The 26,070-nt window shown below is 46.5% G+C and overlaps 2 protein-coding genes across 2 annotated transcripts in view; one reads left to right on the forward strand and one right to left on the reverse strand.

The window, feature by feature from the left end:
* stx8 (syntaxin 8) overlaps window positions 1-17,784 on the forward strand; it is a 42,183-nt gene extending 24,399 nt beyond the window's left edge. The window contains exons 7-8 of the mRNA XM_080834532.1: window positions 7,795-7,896; window positions 17,189-17,784. Coding sequence (XP_080690658.1) covers window positions 7,795-7,896; window positions 17,189-17,256 — 170 coding nt within the window. The 3' untranslated portion in view covers window positions 17,257-17,784. The remainder of the gene's footprint in view (window positions 1-7,794; window positions 7,897-17,188) is intronic.
* A 3,725-nt stretch (window positions 17,785-21,509) lies between these two features.
* ntn1a (netrin 1a) overlaps window positions 21,510-26,070 on the reverse strand; it is a gene marked incomplete at both ends in the record, with an annotated part of 55,899 nt that continues 51,338 nt past the window's right edge. The window contains one exon of the mRNA XM_080834522.1: window positions 21,510-21,838. Within this exon, the coding sequence (XP_080690648.1) occupies window positions 21,510-21,838 (329 nt within the window). The remainder of the gene's footprint in view (window positions 21,839-26,070) is intronic.

Consider the following 26,070-nt stretch of genomic DNA (forward strand, 5'->3'; position numbering starts at 1 on the left):
GATTCAGTCAAGTTCGGTTGTGGAATGTTCAATAAAGTGTATGGGTTTATAAACGCACTGTGTTACTTGACCTCAGAATAGTTGTTGATAGTCCCGTAACATGTTTCTCATACGAAATGTGAGTATTCCAAGCATTCCAATTGTTTTCTCACAGATCTCGAAAGTAAGGTTGTCAAAGACGCGCTCATTTTACGGGCAGATGTTTAATGTAGGAGAAGTGAATTTATGCGCCCTTTATTGTAAGGGTGCCAGCCACCTTGCTTAAGTGACCTGGCTTCTAGCCCCACTTTGACACTTAGACAATGACTGGCACGGGTAAAGCTGATCCACTCGCAAAGGCCAATCCATATCTGATGATAAAAATAAACCCATAGATGGGATTCTGACCACAGTGTTACATTTTCTCCTGCTATTATAAACCATTACACCTAAATAAATAACTGCCGATCTCCCATTTTTATGTTATCATTACTAGGTCGGAATCGTTCGAGCAGAGAGCAGTGTTTTTTATTTCACTCTCCTCAGCCCAGCTCACACAAACAATCTCAGCTCCGTCGCCGTTTTCTCCCTGCGCTGGGCAGGGCCCGAGTGTTGTTCCAGGGTATTGGCAGTGGATCATGGAGGCTCTCGGGGCTTACTGTCAGTTTACAAACTCATAAAGTCCTGACAGAAAGTACAGGCCTACTAATCCTCATTCGGCAGGCCCTCGGGGTGAGTTTGTTTACCGCATGCGCTGGCGATAAAACACTGATTTTAAAGGGGGCACGGGGTGAGGATGGGGGTTTGAAAGCTTCAACAGCAAAGCAGGACTTCTTGTAAATGTAGTAATTGCCCTGAATTATATCATCGCGTCAAGAGTGCGTCCATCGCACGCGGTCCAAGTGAAGTTCCAGGAACGACAGAGCGCCGGTGTGTTTTGGTTGGCATGGGCACCTTCTCCAGTCCCGGAGCCAACTGGTAACATTTGTGTGAGTCGCACAGCTCTTTCCCCTTGTTGCCTTTCCTCAGGCAAGATCCTTTGAATAAGTGCAACGGAATTAACGCAGGGCTAGTTTGTGTTTGAATCGGCAAGGAAAACAAACAGTGGACCAGGGGTCGGGCATGGGAAGACGTCCTGTAATAATATGCATGGTTAATATGGTATGTCCTGGAGCCAGAGGGGGTTTTGCTGTTTAGAAAAGTCCCCAAACCACAGCAGCCCATGCAGAACTGACTCAGCTGCCCTCCTTATTCGGGGGGTGTTTAAGGGGTGGGAAGTTCAGACAAGATTTGGTGGTGGTTAATAACCCGCCTCTTACCAAAACACCCATGCCATTCTCAGCGAAGATGGTTGTTGTAACTGATGAAGCTTGATTAAATGCTGCATCCTTTGAAGGTCCACATGTTTAATATACAGTCTGTATCATTCTAGGAGTTGCCATTACTAATGACTTGATTTCAGAGAGGCTTTTTGAGAAATGAAGGATCAGTGATAAAACATTTAGATTCTAACAGAGTGGACACATCTTACAAAACTCTGAACTGCTGAAAATTCCAAACTTGGGTGCTTACTTTCCTCCTAACTCATCTCCACAACACCCTTTTAAACACTTGCAGACGCTCTTCCACACAGCCTTGCTGTGCACCGCCACAGCTCTGTGTGGATTCCAGCTCTGGAAGCAAGGGATGTTGCCTGCAGTGTTGGCCTGATGACGCAGCCCGTGTGACCGGCACAGTGGCATGACGCCCGACACCACATCCAGAGGCTCCGTGGAGCAAGCGAGAGAGAAATCAATTGAGAGAGGGAGGGAGGAGAGGAAAAGAGAAGGAAATCCCTCCCAGGGCGCCGTGACGGATCCCAGCACCTGAACCAGCTGCTCCCCCACGCTTCACTCAGTCACACTTCCTTCCCCTGACACGAGCCACTCCTCTGCACTCATTCAGATCGGGGTGCGAGCCATGGCTTGGGCACCAATGCAGGTCCACTCCCCATCCAGAGCCGCTGTCTGGCACCCAGACCTGTTTTGATGGTGTTAGGAAATATGTAATTATGGACCGAGCCGGAGTCAAGGCTTGACAGAACGTGTGACATCAGTGAGTGCCATGGATACGGCCTCGTATTGGTATCAGTTTACAATCTGTTACAAAGTGTGTCACAATCATGTCTAGCGATATACTTGAAGGACCTGTAATCTAATATGATTGATTTAATCTCATCGGACCACGTTCTTCCTGAGTCACCCTCTTTTGATGTCGGTGAAACATCCTCGCAGTCAGACAGAACGTATTACAAGTTGTCATATCGCAGACGGATGACTTCATTATTTGGGAAATCATGTGGACTCTTTCAGGCAACAGTCGAGCCGATGTTTCTGGGCCGTCCGCACACCTCTCGCACAAACACGTTAAGCTGGAGACGACTATCGCGCGTGACGCAGTACCAGATAAGTGCAGCTGGCTAATAGGAACCAGAGGCGTGAGTGAGCCTTAATGTGTGACTCACGGTGGTTGGGGGGGAAATGGAATGGGAAACCCTGAGGATTCGCGTGTTAAGATCTCAAAGTGAGGGAGAAACAGAACCTGGCAGAGATGACAGGACATGGACAGTCAGCACCACCCTTCCTTTTGTGTGGCGTTCCCTCTCTACGGGGTTTGGAGCAAAAGCGGGCTTCCCAAAACGACTGGCAGCTTAATCCTGTGGAAAAGAAGAAAGAAAAAAAAGAAAAGCGGCTGCGCTCCAGACAGCCTCACAGCTCTCGTTACTCCCAGTCCGGGCGAGAGCAGGAAGAGCCTGTGTCCAGATCACAGGCCTCGGCCCCGGCCGCGGAAACGGACCAGTTTAACCAGCTCGTCCTCTAAAAGAAAGGGGGCTGGCGGCCAATGAAAGGCCATCAGAGAGCCCATGTTTAGAGGAGAGGGAGCCCAGGGATGGGCGCACTTAAGAGAGTGAAGGCGTCGGGTGATGATGTCATGTGGTTCGAACATCTGTGTCCCATTGCTGTCTTCCTGAACGCTCACGTTTCTCAGGGGTCACATGGCGTGGAAGGCACGTTCGTGCGTGTGAGGTGCAACCTGGAAACTGGTGTTGCGTTCAGGGCACACGATTCCATGATGGCTTCGCTCTGAGCCTCAAAGACATGTGCACCGCTCTCGGGCTGGAGGGGTTCACCTGGTTGTTGACGGGGTGAACGCCGTAAGGCACGGAACGCAGAACATGGGGCAAGCGCAGAACATTCCTCAGCGTTCCCGCTCGCTCCAGACCAAGGCCGTCAGGAAGGAAGTGAGGATGCCATGACTCCGTCAGTGGGGAAAAAGATCTCCCTGTTTATGTGGCTGCTTTGATGGAGAAAGAATGTCCTCTGCCAATGGATGCATCTGTATATCCTCTCTCTCCCTAACATTCAATCGGTCCCTTTCCCTGTCTCGTCCGTGATGAATAACAGCACTGTCTCACTCAACACAACAGTTTTCAGGAGTTATTTGGGCCCTTTAATTGTGCCTTAAAAGAAAATCCACAAAAGCAAGACCACAAAATCCATGTCTTTAGAGCACAAGATTAACCACCATACGTTCCAGAATGTCCGTCTACTCAGAGGGAGAGGGAACGGGAGAGAAGGCGAGCGAGAGAGAGAGCGAGAGAAAGAAAGCGAGAGCGAGAGAAAGCGAGAGCGAGAGAAAGCGAGAGAGAGAGAAAGCGAGAGAGAGAGAGCAAGACCCTAGAGCTGGCATTCTAGACAGCATTTATTAAGATGCTGATTGATTGTCGGCTCCTCCGTCGTAGAGGAAGCTGTGCATAATCCACGGGGTGATGGGTAAACAGTCTTGTTTGTTTTCACTCAAAGGTCTTCTTGCTTGAATCCACTTGTTCCACAATTGGACGTTTAGAGTCGGTTTCCCATCTTTCGTGAGAGTTTTTGTTTTTAGGCAGCAGGACCACCCTCCTTTGCAGAGAGCGATGAGAAGCTGTCGTTTGTGGCAAGGACGTTTTAATTGAGGAATGCATTCATTATCTGTGGATTTGCTGTGTACAGTAAACAAAGGTTTCTCTCGGTTAAATGACTATATTTATTGTCTGCTTCATCCTCCCCTCCCCGACACTCTGGGCTTTTAGCACCACATTTCAGCCCCGGTTCCTGGCTCTCTCGTCGGCCGCTGTCAGAGCTCTCATTTGTCAATGCCTCGCCTTGACCGAGGGGCTGCTCTGTTCCATGTCAGCGTTCGCAAGATGGTCCGCTCGCTGACAGCAAGACAAAAGACACGGTTTCCCCATGCGTGTTGATGAAGCTTTGTTCTTGTAACAAAGTGGTGGGGGGGCTCTTTGCTTGAGGGGCAAAGATGTGACAGTAACCTTTAGCACACACGTCTTGTTTTTCCGTGCGGCTCCTAACACGATGAGCTGCCCCTGTCTGCAGGCAGATAGGCGCGGCATTGTGTGCCTGTGTTTTGTGCCCATCCCTGGAAAAGTGCAGAGGAGGGATCCAGGGCCTCTTGGATTGTCCTCCCCTGTCACTTAGGCTGCAAGGGCCAGCCAAACTCAGATTAATGAGATCATTGTGTGTGTGTGTGTGTGTGTGTGTGTGTGTGAGTGTGTGTGTGTCTCTCTCTCTCTCTCTCTCTCTCTCTCTCTCTCTCTCTCTCTCTCTCTGTCACTCTCTCTGTGTTTGTGTATTGTCTCTGTGTGTGTAGTGTCTCTCTGTGTGTGTCTGTGTGTGTAGTGTCTTTGTGTGAATAAGAGAACAAGCCATTGATTCTGTGTGGGTTGGTTTGCGGATGTGTGCGGGATGGTCGGTGTTTGTGTACTTGCTCAAATTAGAGAGCGGTTGATTTAGTGTGAGTGTGAGTGTGCGTGTGCGAAAGTGAGTGATTTTGTGTGTCTGTGATCTCCGTGTTCTCTCCCACACTGCGGGTTTGGAGGTTTACGCAGCATAATAGCATTTAAAATAAACAACCCTTTTGGCCTGGAACGAGTGCGCTTGGTCGGCTCTGCTCGGCTCTGTGCTCTGCTGTGTGCTGATAGCTCAGGTCGGAGCCAGAAGAGGCAGCTGTCGTGTATCTGAAGCGAGTGCTGCGGGAGGAAATTAAGAATTATGACGCTGGAACCACCAAGGTTGGAGAGGCGATGTTTGTGAGAGAGAAGACAGAGAGAAGAGAGAGGAGAGAGAGAGGGGTAGCCAGGGTAGTGACCACTCTGAGACCCACACACACCTCTGCAGAGGGAAGCAGCTACTCTCCTCTCCTCTCCCTGCATCTTTTCTTTCCTTTCTTCTCCTCACCTCTTCCTCTCTTCAGTTCTCTCCTCTCCTCTGCTCCTCTCATCTCCTCTCTTCTCCTTTTCTTCTCCTCTCCTCCCTTCACATCTTTCCTTTCTTCTCCTCCTCTCCCCTGCTCCTCTCCATCTTCATGGAGTCCTTTTTCCTCTCATTATGTCTGTTTTTCTTCCTTCTCTGTCTCTCTCTCACTCTCTCACTCTCTCTCTCTCTCTCTCTCTCTCTCTGTCCTCACCCTCAGCTGAAATTGCTGCCGCATGCTGAAACTGAAGTGTGCTCTTCTCTAGGGAGTTATTTTTTTTACATTGCTTTGTCTTCCGTTTTTCCCCATCCCCATCTGTTCCTCAACCCCTCTCTTCCCTTCTCTCTCCCCCTTCATTGCAACACATGCACCTAACATCTGCAATATGTGATGCAACATGTTTACTTAGCTTCAAGATGGCCTCCCAGAGCGTGGAGAGGAAAAGGTTAATTGCAGAAGTGTTTCTCTTGGGCAGTCCGGCTGACAGCAGTCATCCGCGGGAAATACCACCGGTGACACAGCCTCGGCACCAGGGGGGGTTGCAATTACATTTCAGCTTACTACCATTCAAAGTGCTCTAGTATGCTCGCAGCACTTCTCTCCCCTACCAATCAACTGCAGCAGATTGTTTCTTAGGAGGCCCGAAAGAAACTTGTTTGAGTTGGCAGTGACTTGGGCCGCAGCAGAAGAAAGCCATGCTTCCCCGTTGCTGTTGAAAAGCCTCCAACGAGCTGGTGGTAGATATTGAAATTCTGTCAGTAGAGCGTCTCTTTTTTTATTTATTTATTTTGCGGTCCACCTCATTGTTCATGCTACCAGCAGTGAAACTTTTCCCTGTTCCCCCTCTTGAAAGAAGCTTTCAACAAGGTTAGTGTCAAGAGATAAAAACACCAAAGGAAAGAACACAGCATGGCTCAAGTCTACAGAGCTATGAAGGCGCTGCCCAAAATGGCCAATTAAAATGCGGTTTAACGATAAATATCTTTGTGCATCTCACAGAGAGAGTAATGAGGCGTGCTATTTTTACCATGTTTTCCATTTGTTCTGCATTTCTCCGGCGCTATCGGCCCAGTTCAGGGTCTGGTCATCTCCCTGTCCAAGTGAAGTAGAGGACCTTTTTCTCTTCAGACTCCCTGTCTGGTGTGCGTGGTGAATGTGAAGTAGAGTGAAAGCAGTGTGCACCACTTATCATTTGATTTATTCATCTATATTTAATGCACTGCAGTAGTGGCCCCACTCATGTCCAGATAGATGGACATGACTCTAAATCAGGATCATAACCACGGAGATAAGTGCCTGCTCAAGGGTACAGGAGCAGGAGCAGTAAGACCCCCGTGGGATTTAAACCAGGAAGCTTCCGCTAATGTGACCATCACAAGCAACAAGGCAGAGTTCTGTGGCTAAATTAACAGGCTTTCTCTTGTAAACTTGTTGAGTTTCACACAGGATAGTAATGATGGTTAATTATTGTTCTGGTTTGCCCCTTAGATGTGGTCAAACTTTTTTTTTTTTCCCCACTTGTCTCGTCTTTTTGGCTCTACAAAACGTGCCCATTTTCTTCCACATTGGGCAGTGGATTATTTAGTATCAGAGGTTGTTTATCAGCTTACGCTTCCACAGCCCTGTGAATGAGCGCGGTTAACTGCCACAGTCTCTGTGCCTTCCTGAGCACGCCGCACTGGTATAGGGCCTGTGCCACATGCCGTTGCCCTGTGTGTGTTCCTGCCTGCGCCGCCGCTGCTGCTGGCGCCCTGCCTGGGCCCGCTGCTCGGGTGGATGGAAGCGATGGGTACTGGTGGTTTGTGGCAGGCCTGACTGTGCATGGTGGTTCTGTCAGCCAATCAAGCGCTTCGGGCAAGCTGGTTGATGAGTCAGAGTTAAACCGCCACAAGGTCTCGTCCTCTCAGTTCATCATGACACACACACACACACACACACGCACACAATCACACACACACACACACACACACACACACACACACACACACACACACACACACACACACACACACACACACACACTCACACTCACAGATGAACAGACACTTCCACACACACACTTGTAGACACACACGGACAGCTCACATACACACTTTTACAAATGGCCTTGATTAAAGCCAGAGTGGATTCCGGAAGCAGTGAGAGATTCGGGGGGGGGGGGGGGGGGGGGGGGGCGTGGGCGAGTGCTTTCACACGTTGCCATTCATGTCTTTTGTCAGTGCGCTCTGCTCTGCTCTGCTCTGCTCTTGGCCTTTGAGGCTGCCAGCAACTCCAGTGTCATTTCCTGCCAGAGTCTGCAGTGTTTCTATTAGGGCTGACTTTATAGCACTTATGGGCTGCAGAGGTTCTTAAACAGTGACGAAAAGAAAGAAAAGAATAAAGAAAGAAAAAAGAAAGAAACTTAAGTTAAATGTTGGAGGGGTAGAAGATGTTGAAATCCAGGAACTGATACTGAGTGCTCCGAGGGTTCCAGAACCTGACAGTAAAAGGGAACCAAATTAACTCTGTTTCTGTCTCCTGTTACAGAGATCATCGATGACCTCACAAACCTGGTGGACAAGACTGACGGCAGGATCCGCAACGAGACACGGAGGGTTAAGCTGGTAGAGACCAAGTCTGCTTCCTGCGGTGAGCCAGAAACCCCCCCCCCCCCCCCACACCCTACCCTCCCTCCCCTCCCCACCCAGGAGCCTGTGTTGCTCCCCCAGGCTGTTTGATGTGCCCCGCGTTCAGCTATAATAAGTCTGTCTCTGCTCCAGATTTACGAGGGTCCCGCTTACCTATTTTCCTCCGTGCAGATCTCACGACTGTGTGCCGTCTGCTGGGAGGTTTATAGGCGGTACTCAGCCCTCAACACAGTAATGGCAAACCCAGACCCAAGCTCTAAATCCACCACTTCGCTCAGGGGTGTCCCAGGGCAGCCGTACGTACCTACATCCCCCCCCCCCCAAATTCATCCCTTCACTGCTCTGCCTGGAGACAAAGCCATCTGTGGGCTCCATGGTAACACGTGGTAATAGCCCAAGAAACGGTAAGACGGAGGTCTGAAATCAAAAGATGGCTCTGAATTATAGCGGCATCGTCGTAGCGCATCCTGTTTTGCACGGCTAGCAGATGGTGTAAACGACGACAGGGAGATGGATGGCCGGTGGCCGCCTCGGCCTGTGCCTCGACGCTCTCCGCTATGCATCAGACTGCCACCTGCTAATGGGGGAGCGGAGGTGGGGGATCCCGCAGTAGGGCCGTGATGCGAAGGGCAGCCAGGGAAGGACTGCTGTTTGCCAGAGACAGTTCATCATCCCAGCTGCCCCTTGGTCGTTTGGGAGCCCCCGGTCACGAGAAGTACGTCGAGTGCTACTTAATCGTCCAGAAAAGGTTGATGCTGATGTAGACGAGCACATTTGGCAGCGAAACAACATTAAGATCAATGGGGGAGGACTGGCACAGAGAGACAGCTACTAAAGCAGCCAGCTTTGGCTTTGTGGCCCCGCTACTCCAGGAACCTTGCTGTATACAGCGACACCCACCCACCCATCCCCACCCCCAACCAGGCCCCTAATTTCTACTTGCTACTGTGTCCAAACAAGGACCCTCCCTGACAATTAGCCTAGCCTGCTTCATCTGTTTGCTTCAGCGGTGTGACCTTCCGAAGCACAGTGCGGTCTGAGTTTGTTTATGTGGTGGCGAGGAGGAGGGAACAGGCCTCCAAAGGTGACCGTGTGGTTGTTTGCCCAGTAAACCATGACCTGCATTGCCTGGGAGACGACCGCATTTTCACTCCAGGAAGCCCCCTGGTAACAGGGCAGTCCCTGGTTAGCATCTATCAGGGGGCGGGGGGGGGGGCTTGTGTAGAGGGTTGTTGAAGAAATGTAGCAACATCGGCGAAGGTCAGCTAATTGAAAAGATAATTCCATTTGCTTGTCCCCCCCCCCCCCCCCCCCCCCCCCCCCCTGTGAAAGTTTGTTTGAGGATCCCAGAGCCTAGTCACTGTGCACATTGTGTAGGCTCTCCCCTCCCCACCCCTCTTTCTCTCTTTCTTTCCCCTCTCTTTCTCTATCTCTCACACTCTCTCTCACACTCTCTCTCTCACTCTCTCTCTCACTCATGCACACACACACACACACACACACACACACACACACACACACACACACATTCACATACACACACACACACACTCTCACACACACACACATACACACACACACACACTCTCACACACACACACACACACACACACACACACACACACACACACACACACTCAGACAAAGGTATTCATACATTCTCATCAATAGGAGATGGAGGCAGGCACCTTGGTGTTTTTCCCCCCACACTAATTTCTCTTCTCCTCTCTTCTCACTTTGTTTGACACTTGTCTTGGTTTAGTGCAGGGAAGGAATTGAAAATACAACATTCCACAAATCTCTCTGACAAGTATGCTTTTCTTCTTTGGTAGATGTTTATGATTCCTGAACTGAAAGCCTATTAAATTTAAGGCATTTTCTAACTTAAGCAGTGTGGAGCTGTTGCTTAAAGTGTTCTATCACACCCAAGGTCTTTACTTGATATATTTTTCTACACAAGTGGTTAAAGTTATATTTTAGTATCACAAACGTAACATGAGTCACTACATGCAAAGAGGTCCCAATGTTTACTCCAGGCAAATTTAAACCACCAACTCTTAACTGCAGTTAATTAAGGGGAAAGAATGCCAAACACAATAGTTAGAGATGTTTTTTCCCCTCAACTGTCCTGCTGTGTTAAATTCATCTGCTGCCTAATGGTTTTAGTGTGCCTAAGAACACACCTTTCACGGTGCTGTCTTCGGCAATCTCAGAAACTGATGGCACAGCAGTCCGCTCAAGTTCTTTTCAGTGTTTCTTTTAAGAGGAAACCCGTGACCGCAGTTTAGACGCTTTTGCCGTCGTTCACAGTAACTCACACTCACTTCATCAAGTAAATGAGCGTTTTCGGGGGGATGAATTGAGACCGTGCTGTTTCATCTTGAGTTGGGAGGTCTGAATGAGCCAGCCAGCCACCCCTCTCAAAGAATGGAAGCGGACTGAGGGATGGGATGAATCTCAATCTTTCAGAGTGAGACATTCAAGAGGACACCTTTTTTTTTCTCTTTCAGTCTCCCAATGCAGCCATTCAGAGAAGAAGCACTTTTTGGTGAAGAATAAAAAGGCAAGGAAAGGGATACAAAACAACATATTTAAATGTATTTAAATGTGTACATTTGTTCTATGTACTGGGGCTTGATCCTTACTTTTGTGGAATCTGTGGATCTGAATCTTTGAGATCAGACCCTTCTGCTTCTCAACCCCTTGGTATGTGTTTTTCTAAGCTTGTGTGTAAGTTGGCTCTTCGGATGGAGGAGGGGGTGTACAGGCTGGGAATTTCGGAGAGCCTTTGTGTTGCTAAACAGCAGACCTGAGCGTGGAGCGGGAAGGGAAGGGAAGGTCACGCCTAGCCAGGGGTCAGCTGGAGTGAAGGGGAGGAAGAGCCCGCATTCCCCCCGGGGAGCCCTGCGTCAAGGTGCAGACACGGCAGTGGCGTGACTGACTGCAGCCACGCCAGGCTCGCATGGCATCCCCATTCCTGCCCGACCCGAAAAAAAAAGAAAAAAGTTGAAGGAGAGAAAAACGATGAAAATGTACACAAGCTGCCCGAAGAAGCTTGTCTGATTCGTCACTTGAGACCCGGCCTGGAGGATTCCGCCACACACACACACACACATATGCACACGCACACGCACATACACACACACACACACACACACACACACACACACACACACACACAACCCCAATCAGGTCCTGGAATTCAACATTGTGTCTGCTGCTCAGACAGACACGCAATGCTCGCCGCCGTCAGGAATTCTGCAAGGATGAGCAGGCCTTGTTCTCAAACACACAAATCGTGTTTTTGGCGTTTGAGACAGAGCTATCATGCTGTGACACACACACACACACCACACACACACACCACACACACACACCACACACACACACACGCCCACACACCACACACACACACCACACACACACACCACACACACACACCAGACACACACACACACACACACACACACACACACACCAGACACACACACACACACACACACACACACCAGACACACACACACGTGTGAGAGAGAGCTATCATGCTGTGGCAGGACAGTCCAGTGTGTGCCAGCAAAAGCCCAGATGGTGTCTGGTTCAGCATCGAACAAAAAAAAGGAAAAAGTCCCAAACACGTAGACACAACTGGGCCACGGATTAACCTTTTTCAATGGCCCTTCTTTCAGCACTATACGGAATTCAAAAGTTGTTAAAAAAGCAAAAAAGTTTAAATGAGGTCCCTTTCACAAAGTCATTTGTGCTCACTTGAGAGGCGTGATAGAAATGGGGGTTTAGTCGGGGTGGATTTTTAGCGCCACAGATTAACTAGCCTCTCGCCCCAAAAAAAAGCCTCGGTTTGGCCGGCGCAGGGTTCCCAGGGCTTAAGCCACTCGGCGGGCTCGGCGGCTCGAGGCGGCGGCGGCGGCGATGGCGGCCCTTCGCTCCCCCAGCCACTAATCCTCTCCGTCTTTAGTGGGACTCCTGAACCCCCCAAGCCCCACTGGAGGCTTGCATGTAAAGTAGGCCAGAGGAGTCGCACTCCTTGAAGGAGCTGTCAAAGTTGGGGTGGCAGGGAGCTGGGAAAGGGCTTGTGTCTGTGATGGTGCTTGTCTCTTAATTGACCCGACTCTAATTTCCCAGAGAACTGTGGAGTTATGGGATATATATTGTGTTTAGTGCTGGTTTTGTGTGTGTGTGTGTGTGTGTGTGTGTGTGTGTGTGTGTGTTTCTTCATAACAGTGAATGGGGATGTGACGGTGTTAGGATTGAGAGGCCTTGTAATAATTATAAATGTAAAACATGTGTGAAGACACGCTGTCTCCATACACAGGTTGTTAGGGTAACCCCACTTACCCACATGCCGGTTGTACACACACACACACACACACACACACACACAACCCCACTTACCCACATGCCGGTTGTACACACACACACACACACACACACACACACACACACACACACACACACACACACACACACCTCAATTACCCACATGCCGGTTGTAGAGTGCCAAAAGTGTAGCACTGAAGCAAAAATGAATCACGAATCACTCCCTCTGATTTCTATTTATTTCTACCCTCTTGTGGTTTGGGGTTGTTTCCATTTTCTGCCAAACCAGCTTTACCAAGTCGTGGGCCTTTTGCCTGGTTTTCACCACATCAGGCCGAAAGGATTCTCAGGAATTCCCGTTTCAGTCAGTCAGTGATAATTTTTTTAAATGTTCTCTTGGATATCAATAAATATTGTGGGAATGGGCGTTTTGACCAGAACAGCTGAAACTCATGAACCATTTTCCACAATCCTCACCAACGTTTGGAAGGGTTTCTCTCTGCAGCTGTTATATGACCATTGCTAATATCTGGCTCTGCGACCAAGAAGTAGTCTAATCAAGAAAGCCTCTAACCCCTCCACTGTTTGACCAATTCAGCTCAAATTGTGCTCACTCTGTGTCTATGTAAGGCCCTGGCGGGATTTTTAAGTATGAAATTAAAAATAATCAAGTATGTCTAGCCATGGCTAGTCATTTTCCCACCGTGATTCTTTCCACTGATGTTTCAGGAAAAAGCGTGCAAGTTTGCTTTGTGCTTACCACACACCTAAGGAATATTGTTGGAAAAGCTATTTTTATCGCAAACAATCAAACTTCTATTGACACAGGGACTTCAGAATGCAGCGTTTCACAGATACCTGCTGTTAAATGTGCCAAGTTAAATGCTCAAAGAATTTTGATTATATAAATTGTAAAAATACAATGTTACAGAGAAACCTGCTGTCTTTTATCGTTCTACTTCAATGTTTTTACCCTGCCAAGGTTTAGTTCATTCATTCATTAACAGGCGTCTTTATTTTCGTCTATATAGCCCTGCTTACAGCGGTGCTTTAAAGCCGCCTGGTAGGACCTCTGGACGAATCCATACCCGTTCCTCTTGATCTCATACAGTCATACAACAACGAAAGCTATTGCATAACATTTAAAAACAACAAAAGATATATGGTAGCCATATACATGAATATTGACCTTCCGGGCATTCACCTTTTTTCAGATAAACAAGGCACTCAGGTTTCAATGGGCGTCATAAAGTATAGCATTTGAGTTGTTTTACTCATCGGCATGTCTTTACATCAGTGAAGGTGGCCTTTGCATTTAATGCACACAAAATGTTGTAAGAATAATTACAGCTCACTTAGATAAAAGAAAAAAAATACATCCAGCGCTAAATATTGTCTGTGCGTTGGAATTTGACCTTCGTCGCTTATTGTGTGGACACTAATAAGATTACAATTAGTGAAATGACGGCTAGCCACGTTAACATAAAACTTGACCTCTTTCTGTGAGGTCAGCTGAGCCCTTTGTGCCCGTCTGAAGGTTCTGAAGCCAGGCAGGGGTTGGAGGTGCCGTGGGGGAGATGGTGGGGGTGTGGGGGCTCAGTGCTCCAGCTCTCCCTTCAGCCCTCGCCCATTTAGCATCAATTATGATGAGGACAGATGAGGTGGAGGACACAGGGTGGAAGTCTGCAGTGCCCTGCTCGGGAGACCCTGGGTGGTCAGCTCCCCAGCCCCAAACACAGACCCCCACCCCCACCCAACCCCGCCTCCCTGTGCCCCAGTGCTGGCCCGAGCCCTTTCATCTGTGTGGCCAGCAAACATGATTATTGCCATTTGTCCACTGGGGCCAGGGTCAGGAGTCGCTTATTTAGTTACTTAGCTGGACTGTGACAGTCCCTCAGAGAGGGCGCTGTGGAGGGGGCAGTCGAGGTCTGAGGGGTGGGTCTGGAGGGTGTGAAAGCGGAGGCAGAGGTCTGCTGGGGTCTGCGGGGGCTCAAGGCCTTTGTCCAGGCCTGTCACAGCCTTCTCAATGCTAAAGACACAATTAGCCACTGGCGTGTCATTGCCCTGTGTGTGTGTGTGTGTGTGTGTGTGTGTGTGTGTGTGTGTGTGTGTGTGTGTGTGTGTGTGTGTGTGTGTGTGTGTGTGTGTGTGTGTGTGTGTGTGTGTGTGTGTGTGTGTGTGTGTGTGTGTGTGTGTGTGTGTGTGTGTGTGTGTGTGTGTGTGTGTGTGTGTGTGTGTGTGTGTGTGTGTGTGTGTGTGTGTGTGTGTGTGTGTGTGTGTGTGTGTGTGTGTGTGTGTGTGTGTGTGTGTGTGTGTGTGTGCGCGCGCGCGCGCGCTCTGGTCACTTTCTCTTGCATTATGTTTTAAAGACAAAGTTAGGCTGTTTAACCATCACATGCAAAGAGGCTTGCTTAACTCACATATATGATCAGTGGGACTGCCCGCATTGAGACTTGTTGTGGAAAGAAGGGTAAAAAGTGAATTTTCCCACTCTCCGACTGCTCCGAGAAGGTCCATCCTTTGGTTCCGTGTCCTCTCACCTCATGTTAATCCGCTGTCTCCTACCGTTCTCCTTCTCTGAGAAGTTTCCTTTAGGTGTTCTGACAGGTACCTCACCCTCGTTTCACAGTAGTCCTTTCAGACGTCTCGGATAGATTGGCACAACAAAAGAACCCCAATCTTTGAGTTGTCCCCCACCACCACCGCTGCCACTGGAGAGAGAGGCTGTGTTTCATAATAACACACACAATTAGTTCTGCATGGCTACGTCTAGCACCGCTGTCTCTCTCTCTCCCTGTGGGCCCGTTGGCAATTACGCCACAGCGGGGAACGCACAGCAAGAAAGCCAAAATATGAGAGAAATGTAAACCAGCGGATGGAACTGGGAAGAAAAATACCAGTCTGCTTGGGAATAACAAAGATCAACTTTAGAGGGTGAGGGACAGGGCCTACAGCCGCTGAGTTTAACAAGATGAAAGTTGTTTGAAATCTTTTCCTAATCACTGAAATTGAAAAAAGGGGCATGTGTGGCCTATTGTGACAGGTGCCAGGAGGGTTTGTGTGTGTGTGTGTGTGTGTGTGTGTGTGTGTGTGTGTGTGTGTGTGTGTGTGTGTGTGTGTGTGGTGTGTGTGTTGTGTGTGGTGTGTGTGTGTGTGAGAGAGAGGGAGAGAGAGTGAGAGAGTGTGAGAGAGTGTGAGAGGCAGAGTTGGTTTGAGCCACTTGTCACTTGTACTGGGGGTTCAGGAATTGTTAGCCTTAAAAAGTCTGTGACCTATGGAACACTGAGCATTCCTTTGATTTTCCAAACAACAGCTTCCAGGGACTTTCTTCCAAACAATCTGGAGCAGCTGCAGATGCTGATGGAAACCAAGCTTATTTTGCGAAATTTGACCAACGACACAGACACTGGCAGGAATGCTTTTCAGCGCCACACCCACATACATATTTAATTGGTCACTCTCACATTCAGTAAGTTTGGATGTAGAGCGAGTACTGATACTGGCACTCAGGCTTTAAAATGCCATCAGCATGGATCGCCCAAAACAGACATTGCTCTTTAATTATCGAAAAGAAAGCGTTTAACAGTCTTTCCCAAATGCTTTTTAATAAACGATTGGGTAGTTTGGCTAGAAAAAATTGGAAATGGTATTGATTGATTGACTGTTCATTTATCCGATCAATCTTGAATGGTAGTATGTCAGCTTGGTATTGCCATTTCACTAAAAGAAGTGTATAATTTTACCACTTAATTTGATCCACATTTATCACTTAATTTGATGAAACGTCTAGCAGCTCCATATCAGGGCAAAAAATTAAGCAAGGATACAAGAATACATCTGGTTTTCTACATATATTTGCAAAGAAAAAAGAATCCTATTTCCATAGGCAGTTGTCAATTGCCATGATTTAGTGATCATCAACGCTCAGACCAGACTAACACAGAAAATATTTTTCTTGAGGGTTCGAAGGTGAGCTGTTTATGTGTGCATGCTGTGCTTGATATTCTGTGCTCTTAAGAGTGTGTGTGAGGGAGAGAGAGAGAGAGAGAGAGTGAGTGAGTGTGTGAGGGAATGTGAGAGTCTGTGTGAGCGAGAGAGAGAGAGAGAGAATGTGTGTGTGTGTGTGAGAGAGAGAGAGAGAGAGAGAGAGTGTGTGTGTGTGTGGAGAGTGTGTGTGTGTGAGGGAGAGAGAGAAGTCTTTTAGCCGTGGCTAGCCTGCTGACACGCTGCAGGCCCTTTGCTCCACACGTGGCTATCAGGCCTGTCATTAAAAGCTCAGCAGTAAGTTTTACTCTCTTAGGACATGGTCCTACTCCAGCAAGTATTTTATGCTGTTATTGCCGTTGCGTCACGAGAATAATAGACCTCCCTGAAGTAGGAGTCGCTACTGAGGAATGAAACTACTTAATCTGTCGTTGTCTTCATACGTCTTCGTTGTGATAGAGGAAAACTGAAATATTACTTCTACTGTTTTAAGGTCTGTTTCCAGGAACTCCTACCCACCCACAGTTCACTTCTTTAATGTCCTCTCCTTCATACCCAATTCACTGTGAACATTTAGAAACCCCATGGTGTACTGATGTGGAAAAACGTAGTAGAACAGCACTAATGATTCGTAACTGCAGGTGGATAATTATTTAAAATATTTAATAACCTTTGCAATTAGATTAGCAGATTGTCACTGAATCAAATTGATATTCCTCTTTAGTTGCTCAAACAGTAGGCCTGGGTTTAATGAATGAGTCCAGATATCTATTTTTATAGGTAATGCTTTTGCTTCAAAGAATGAGTGAATGAATCAGGCATGTTGACCATCTGTGGGAGAAGAGGCACTATGGGATAGGCTTTATTCATTAGGCAGAAACAACATGAAGAAATGCTACATGACAGTCAGTATAACCTCCGAGGCCCCCATATTTTGAATCTCTGCTAACCTTTTTTATGGTCTCTCCCTACAGGAATGCTGGTGGTGATTGTGCTTCTGCTAATCGCTATAGTCGTGGTTGGTGTGTGGCCCACCGGCTAATGAAGATGTCATGGAAGACAACTGGATATGTTTTTTTTTTACCGCTGCTGCATCAGTACTCGTCAGCGAGGGACACCAGGGGTGTGGGGCTTTCATAGGTCAAATTGTGTCAGGTGGCCCCGGTCACACTTACCTCAGCTCCTCTTCCTTCATATAAACTTTTTGCCCTTCGTTTGCCCTCCCTGTGAAAATGAAGGAAAAGTGCAGCTGGCCAAACCTGATGCCAAGGAGTGGAGGGGACTGAAGGGGATGCCAACACAGCAAGGTTTTGATTCCTTAAACGGCTGTTGTTTGGTTTTGAGGGCGGCAGCAGCGGCTCTTGTGACTGCCCAAGCAATACAATATCCTAACCAGTTCTGTCTGCTTTTCCGAGAGCACAGGTTGGTTACTGTAATTCCACGTGCTTAGCAATACTGGTCTCATGTGGTATGCTATGTTAAATCGTTTGTCCTGAAATTTTATAATGTTTTTTGGAGAAACATTCAATCAAAACAAACCAAGCTGGTTTTTGTTGCTAACCAGACTGTTTCACTTTCTGTAAATCAATTTAGCTTGGTGGTTCTAATTTCTAATAAACACATTTTACAGTTACACTAACACTGTACCCTGACTCCAGCTTACTGTTATTATAAGTCCCCATTCATTTAATTAAGCTATGAAGAAAAATAATTATGCGGAGGAAAGTGCAAGAACGTGTTATTTTGTATATAAAGTTGGATATAAAGAAATGGATACTTTTCCATGTGCGTAGTCACAGCGATGACATGGCTACAGGAACACTCGAGCCCCGTCATTCAGCTCGATCTCAGGTGAGCCACATATGAGACTGTGGATGGACGTCTGCTCCCCCCCCCCCCCCCCCAGACCGAGCCCATGCTAGCACAATCAACACTCTGTCTACCAGACAATGACCACAGAGCAGGTTGAGGCCCCTAGTGACATGAAAGGGTTTATTTTCAACCGAATCGCCGAATTTAGTTCTACCAGGTTGATGCTCAGTAGTTATCATTTCCAACACCCACCCAATCCTACCCCCTTAATCTGGTTTTGAATCACAACCATCTAACAACCATGAAAGGTAATAAAAAAGGCAAATAACAAAATCCACACTGTCTTGTCATTAAATATTTCCATACATAAGAACCATAATATATTAGTACACATCAAACAACATGGCAGACTTTCTTGCATTGGCCACAGCTACATTTACAAGTCAGTATGAAACAAAAAAAAGCAACTGCTGGTTTTCTGGAGAACCAGGACACTGTCATCTCATTGCTTGAAAGAAAGACTCTAAAATGTACATCGTGGTATTACAGGTACAAAAATGAGTTTGTGATTTTGATTACATATCTAGTGTCAAACATGAATACAGTTACATGTGATATTTTAGTTGATGAATATAAGATGAGGACAGTAACATGTCAGTGTTTGTATAAATATTACATCTTATAGCTTTGTGATTCATCATGAAAATGACAGCAGTACATAGCGTGTGTGCGCGCTTGTGTGTGTGTGTGTGTGTGTGTGTGTGTGTGTGTGTGAGAATGATCTGTACAAGTCAAATGTCCTATTCAAAGTCGTTCTGCTCATGCTTGCCTATATCATTGTATCCCATCTTGGTGCATCTCCAGCTGAAGTGGAAGTGTGTTATTTTAATAAGATCCAGCTAGTTGACATGTCTGACATATTGTAATTACTACCTGACAAGTGGACAACTGACAACTGGAAATCAATATGGGGCATTAAGAACTCATCGTGTTTTACTGGCAAATGGGTGGATAGTGTATGATTGATTAGTATGATTTTATCTCATCAAGACAAAAATGTGTAGGATTGGTTAGCTCATTCTAGAGGTTTAAGAAATCCATGGTAGTAAAAGAATGCCCTTGAGGACTCCAGAGATGTTTATGTCACCTAGAATATCCAAAATGCTTTCTAGCAATTTATATGCTTTTCCCCAAAATTGTCATGCCAGATTACAGTGTTCATATGCTGAAAACTGTTATATAATTCTAATTCATGCTATTTACCAAAAAGAAACGCTATCTATACAAATTACATTTGGACTGGAAAATCATTTTTTTGTACCCTCAGGAAAGCTTATACTACCTCGCACATGGAACAAATGGTCTTATTTTTTATTGGCAAAATAGACAAAAATATATATAAATATAAACGGATCAAGCAAGCTTAATAGTACTCAAACAATCTTTAGAAACGTTCTTCACAGTGGCAGCTCAAATAAATATGTGCACTGTGTTTTTTATTTATGGTTTGAAATAACTCCAAATTGTTTGAAATGTATGCAAATATTTATGTTGCGGGAGAGAGAGAGAGCAGGAAGCATCACATAGTCTGCTTATTTAGACCAAGGGCCTGGGTGTGTTTCTGTTTCAAAGCTTTCTATAATATTATGAATATTATTTAACTAAATTGTTTGTAAAACAAATACCAGTGACACCAATGATGATTTCTAACTGTGACATGACACCCAGGAATAAAATAACACCCAATCAGATTAATCAGACATATTAATGGGTTCACTGTATCTAAGTACAATGAAATTATTTATAGGTACAAATATAAAATTGAGGATAATATTAGGGAGTTCCTCTGATATGTTGAGAATTGCTGCTCCATTGTCTTAATTTCATGGGCTTATTCTTGCCGGGCATCGCAGATCTCCTGTTGTGTGGCAACTGCAGAGTTTTTAAAATTATCTTACAGAATAGGTTACAACTGAAAATCCTCTGTGTGATTACACAATATAAACACCTTGAATATATACCAAAGCAAACTCCCCAAAATTGGTGGGACCAGAGCTGGCTTCAATTCCATCTGAGCTCCACAAATTCAGCAGTGAATCAACACTCTGATCCACAGGTGAGCTTCTGGAGCTGCCGCCGTGAAAACCAACTCCATTTTCGGTGGGGAGAAATGTTAAGCAATAGAGTGGGTTTGATGAACCTCTGACAATGTCCACAGGTCGTCTTTTTTCTCCCCCCCCCCCCCCCCAACCTTGAAATGGTTGCAACCATTTGAAACAAATGCACAGCAATATAAATACCTCATCAAAAGAAGAAAACAAAAAAGAAAGAAACTGAAGTTATGGTCTGTCTTTATCTTGCTGCTACTAAAAATCATAAGTGTCCATAGCAGTGGAAAAAAGAGTATCCTTGTCAGTCCTTTTTGTATGGAGAGTAATTAAAATGAATCCCAAACACTGTTGATTCTAGTGATCAAAGAGCAGCAACGGTAAAAAAAAAAAAAAAAAGAATCATGAACAAACACCTCTCTATAATGTGAGAATCTTACATGCAACTATGAACTATACATAAGGGCTTGAATGATCAGAATTAAACAACAATTTTAATTTGAACTTCTTGCCCTCATCTTACCCTAAATACTGCACTGACTCTCACCAGACAAAACAAACAAAACTGTGTATATGAATGTCCAATGTTTATGTCTAATAGAGACTAATGTTATGCTTCCAAAGGCCATGAACTTCTTAACTCTATTTGGCCTTTGTCATTATACCCATGTAGGTGGTAAATGTAGTTTGAAATGGCGAAGGACAAAACCTTTTGTATCCAAACATGGAGGTATTCTGGACTGTATCTGAATCTGGTTGATCAGTTTAATACTTAAACAGAAGATTTTTTTACCACCATATTTTGGATAAAATGATTCAGTGGTAAATTGTTTGGAATAATGAAATCTAACACCTCAAAAACTGGTGATAAAGTATATTGTGAATAAACACTGAACAGTTTGTGTTATCTGGCTATGAACAAAGATCAATCCCCTCCTGATTTTACATCTTCAATATGCTCACTTACTGGCCTGCTGTTGAAATATTTAGTTGCAATGGCTTGCTTTGTTTTTTCATTTGCAGTGGACAAAAAATGTTTCATTGCCATGTAGTCAAGACATAATGAAGCCATGAGAAAAACTACTCTCTAAACGGGTATAGGTGCAAACTCAGCAAAATCCACAAGAAATCAATCAATCTTGAAGAAACTGATAAACAAACGACAACAAAAATGCAAGGTGAGCTCCTTCACAAAAAAAAGTTCCTATTTCAAATATCTTCCTAATAAACTCTTCATGCCTCCGCTCAAAGCAGCACCGGTCGATCCTCCTCTCTCCTCCTCTCTCCCACTGTCCTTCTGTCTCTCCATTTTCTCCTCTTCCTTAATCCCTCCGTCCAGCTCTTGAGTTGTCCCCCCTTGTCTTGGCTCCTCACCCTAGGCCTTCTTGCACTTGCCTTTCTTCTCCCGCTGCTGGAACTTTCTGAGCCTCCGAGCCCACGTGTCTCTCCACTGGATGACCAGGCTGCCCTTGTCCGCCACCACCCCGCTCTGGCCCGGCGAGTCCTCATCGTTGCCCAGCAGCAGGTACTTCTTGCCTGGCTTGATCTTGGGGCATTTGCAGGCCACATCCTTGGCTCGCACCCACAGGAACTGGTCCCCGCGTCGGATGCGGCTCTCGCCCTGCTTGTAGACGGAGATGATGTTAACGGTGAACTTCCACCATTCGCCTGCCTTGTCCGCCTTCAGGATGTGGACCTGGACGGCTGTTGAGAGATAGAGAGAGAAGTGAGTGAGAATTCAGGAATAGTTTACATGATAAGGGCACATCCTTAGGAGGATGAAGAGTATTTAATCTAAATTATCCAGTTTATTTTTTTAAATAAACTGTTTTTATTGGCGTGACATTTGAAACAGACAGACTAGCGGTGGGATGATTAATAGTAATTATAAGAGAGCAGGTAATTCTAGTGATTATTTTTCCCAAAATAGACATTTGATTATTTAATGTCAGTGTGGATATCTGTATGCATAATTATAAGATGAAACCCGCATGTTTTTCGGAACCTGGAATGACACATCAAAGATAAAACTGCAGACAGCCAAACAGCAGTTCCACATCATTTAATTATTTCATGTTGATACAAAGCAATAAGCAGCATAAGGTAACTTTATCATGTGAATTAAATGTACAAGTATTTGGTGTCAAACTGTTCCTAACAAATGAGCATTCTTTCTTTGTGGTGACCTCTGTCCTGTCTGTGTGGCCCGACACATTCTTCTTCTCAGCTGCAGTTGCCATAGCCTTTACAGCTGGGCATATATCTGTCAACAATGGAAACTCTCAAACGCCTGTCCATGTCATAAATTTCCCCTGTAACAGCTTTCTTTCTTTCCGAAATCAAAGTTTCCTAAAACAATGACAAAAAAACACTGGAGATAGCAATGGAGCATATTGGAATAACTTGTAAGACATCCCAAATTTTTGAAATAGGAAAATGCTTTTTACAAAATGGTTTTCAGGAATGGAACAAAAAAATGCAGCATTAAAAACGTTAAGGTGTGGAAAGACATTGGCTTTTACAGTCCTTACTAAATGCCAAACAGAGTTCCTGATCATTGTTCCAGAGACCCCCAGACCCCCCTCCCCACCCAACCCCCCGGCCACACACACACACACACACACTCTCTCTATATGACCCTATATGAGGGCTTTATGTAAAAAAGAGCCTGTACAAGAGCTCTTCAAATCTGAATGGGGGTGGGGGGTGGATTTCCTGAATGAGAACAGTTACATGCACATCAGCAAAATAAAAATCACTGTCCATTCCCTTGTCTTTGGGGAGAATGAGCTAATGTGAGCTAACGGCTAACCATTGAGCAGAGACCTGTTGGCATCCTATCTAGTGCTCCTTCACAGCCTTGAAATGCAGCTATGCATCTGTCGGGCCTCTCCAGAGGCAAGCTGTTCATCTGCTAGACATGGAAAAGGGGATTGGGGATGGGGGGACGGGGGGCAGGGGGTGCGCTGGAAACTGTGTGCTTTATCTTCCCGGCATAGTTTGCTCTGTGCAGCGCCAGCCAACAGCCGAGCCGAGGAACCGTGCAAGCATTCCAGCTGATGTCCTTTTCTCCTTTTCTCTCCCCTCCTCTCTCTTGTCTCTCGGCGAACAAGAGCATCCTTTCAGAGCCAGACTCATGTGTTTTTGAGGCTCGTTTATGTACATTTAAACCCCTGTTTGTTCTCGTCCGCTGACAGAGACCCTAGCTGGCGCAGGTATGGCAAGAGCTACGGCTGTCTAAAAGGCCTGCTTGGATCATTACCGTCTGAGGTGGCACTCCTGGTATTTCACTCCACACTGATGAAACTTACCAACTCTGACTCGGAGCGGTTTGGTCTGACAACTATCAGAACTCTGCCTCTTGCACATTTCTTTAATTAGATGAGGAGTCGATGATTATGAATCTGGCCCAAAGCTCATTAACTTCCCTCATGAGAAAATAACATCCGTTATGCGTTTGCAGCCTGTGCTGTGGTTGTGTTCTCCTTTTAACTTTATGGTGGGAGAATTTGTGCACTGATACCGAGAGAGTTGACTCATGCCCTCTGTGTTCCCTCCAGGATCTGGCCGACCACCAACCCCAGGCTGTAACTGGAGATACACACTGAGCCTCTCGTGTCCTCTGCAGAAAGTGCTAGAAGCACTGCGTCGCCTCCATTATTTATGCTCCTGGAAGTGGTTTGTACTGTAATTTGAATAGGAGACAAGGGTAGCTGAAAAAGGAGGGTGGGTTAGGTGGGAGTGCGTGGTGAGAAAGCTGCTCTGTCGTACTTCACGATTAATAGGTCGCTTTACGCTCCGAGAAAGTGGCAGAGAAAGAGGGGAAGAGAGACGGATTGTGAGGTTGGGATACCCAGGGGCGTGAGAAAACAGAGCCTTACGTCTCTTTCCCTTGCAGAGAGTTGTGGGTGTCCACTTTTAACCTGGAGGGATAAATCTGGACAATTCCACTAGCTGTTCAGGTAGAAGTGGTGGGTCCTACTAGTTGTCTCTGTATCACTGTGTATATCTAATCATGTGGCTGTATTGGTCTACCGTCTGTCTTATCTCATTCTGTGCATATATAGATTTACTCGACAGCATTACGCGATAAGATAACGAGATATGGTAATACCATAAGAGACATAATTGGACATTGATGTATAACAATTTCTTGCCCATGTCCTAACAGTACTATAGTACACCACCACCAAGTGCTATTCTGCTCATCCAGCTTTAAGAGCAACGCACAAATCCAAATCTATATGTGTTTGACTGTAGCTAATGCTACACGGCATGTATTTACTGGCTTAGGTTGATTCATAGTTAAGAGCAGGACCTGCCAGATGGGTGCTCCAAGAAAGCATCCAGAGATGTCATCAGCTTCACATGGATCAGGCATGAAATAAACATAGAGTACGCCTCCATGAGTCATGGTAGAGAATCCTAATCACCCACTTTTCGGAGAGAGACCCTCGTCTTCCCCAAACAGCCATCGAGCAATTTAGCTGTAATCCTCCCGACCTGCGGGGCCCAGGCTTCAGATGAGCTTCTCTGGGCTCAGCTGTGGTCTTGGCGTCTCACTGCGCTTTGGTGGAACATATTGTGTCTTCCTCGCGCTGCCGCAGGCCGACCCCATCGGGTCACCGGCCTGGCGGAGGGATCGTTTACACTCGGGAGGGTCCTCTCTCTGGAGGAGCCCTCTCCCTGCTTAAGAAAAGACCCTCCTGAGGTTCAGCGAGGGGGCAGCACCGCTCCAAAGCTCTCCCCGTGGCGTGGAGGCCGAGGGGGAGGGGATTAGGGCCAGGCCCAGGCAGTGTGGCAGGCAGGCAGGCGCAGCTCAGGGCAGAGTGCCGGCCCACAGTAGGGGAGCCACTGAGGGAAATTGGAAGTAATTTGTAATTAAGGATGACTGTAAGACGGCCAGCAGTAGGGGGTTCCCCCCTCTCATGGCCATCTGATGCCAAGTTGTGTGTCTGTGTGTCTGTGTGTCTGTGTGTGTGTTTGGGCAACCCTACTGAAATCTGCAGGTGGTCTGACAGCCTGAAGGTGCTGAGATTACCGTGCAACATCAGGGGGCCCCCCTCTAGGCATGGGGTGCATGCCAGGTTCACAGTGAGACCCCACTCCCTGCCCTGCGTGCTCCGCATGAGGGAAACCATACCCTAGGAACACAGCCTTCCAAGGGCCTGGAGCTTTAATGATGTATGCCATAATAGCCACAAAGCTGCCCACAATAAGAAACACCTTTCCCATTTACCACATACCTTTCTTCTCACGTGTGAGACTTTTGATTGCTGCTGTTGTGTAATGGCTTTAAAGTTCACTTCACGCCAACCACTTTCCGTAAAGGAAAAGGATTAACTTTGATGTATTTCCTCAATTATTGTAATAAATTGTTATTAAGTGGAAGTATGGGCACAGCAAAGCAATCATCACTTAATTTGTGGTGTGTAGAGTCGAGAGACTGGCAGGTGTGGGGGTCTCTTCGCACCTTTGTGGGTCTGCTGAGCGAGAATAGGGGTTGGGTTCCACACAATTAGGGATGCATGGTCCATGTCATAGCGTGGCCTGCGCTGATGTCAAACTAATGGAAGGACTTAGCAACCATAACGGCTCCACATGTGGAACTCTACAGAGGAAACATATTTAGAGGAATGAGTCATCGACTCAATCACAGGTACGGATTTACAGACGTACGCTCGAGAAAAGGTGCTTGGAAAGATGTGTTCATAAGAACGTGAAGGCACATTCATGTGTGTGTTTATATGATCCATTTCAACACTGCAATGCTATCTGACAGGTCTTTCCTACTAAAGAAAAGACTCCTCATATTCATTTACATTTGTGTTGCATGAGAAATGAAGATTTGAATCAGGAATTTGACTGCTGATAGCTATATTCCCCAGCTCACTTGTTGAAGCCAGGAATGTTGAAGGGTTCAAGGGTTTTTGCTT

The sequence above is a fragment of the Sprattus sprattus genome (assembly GCF_963457725.1).
Source record: "Sprattus sprattus genome assembly, chromosome: 1".
NCBI lineage: Eukaryota > Metazoa > Chordata > Actinopteri > Clupeiformes > Clupeidae > Sprattus > Sprattus sprattus.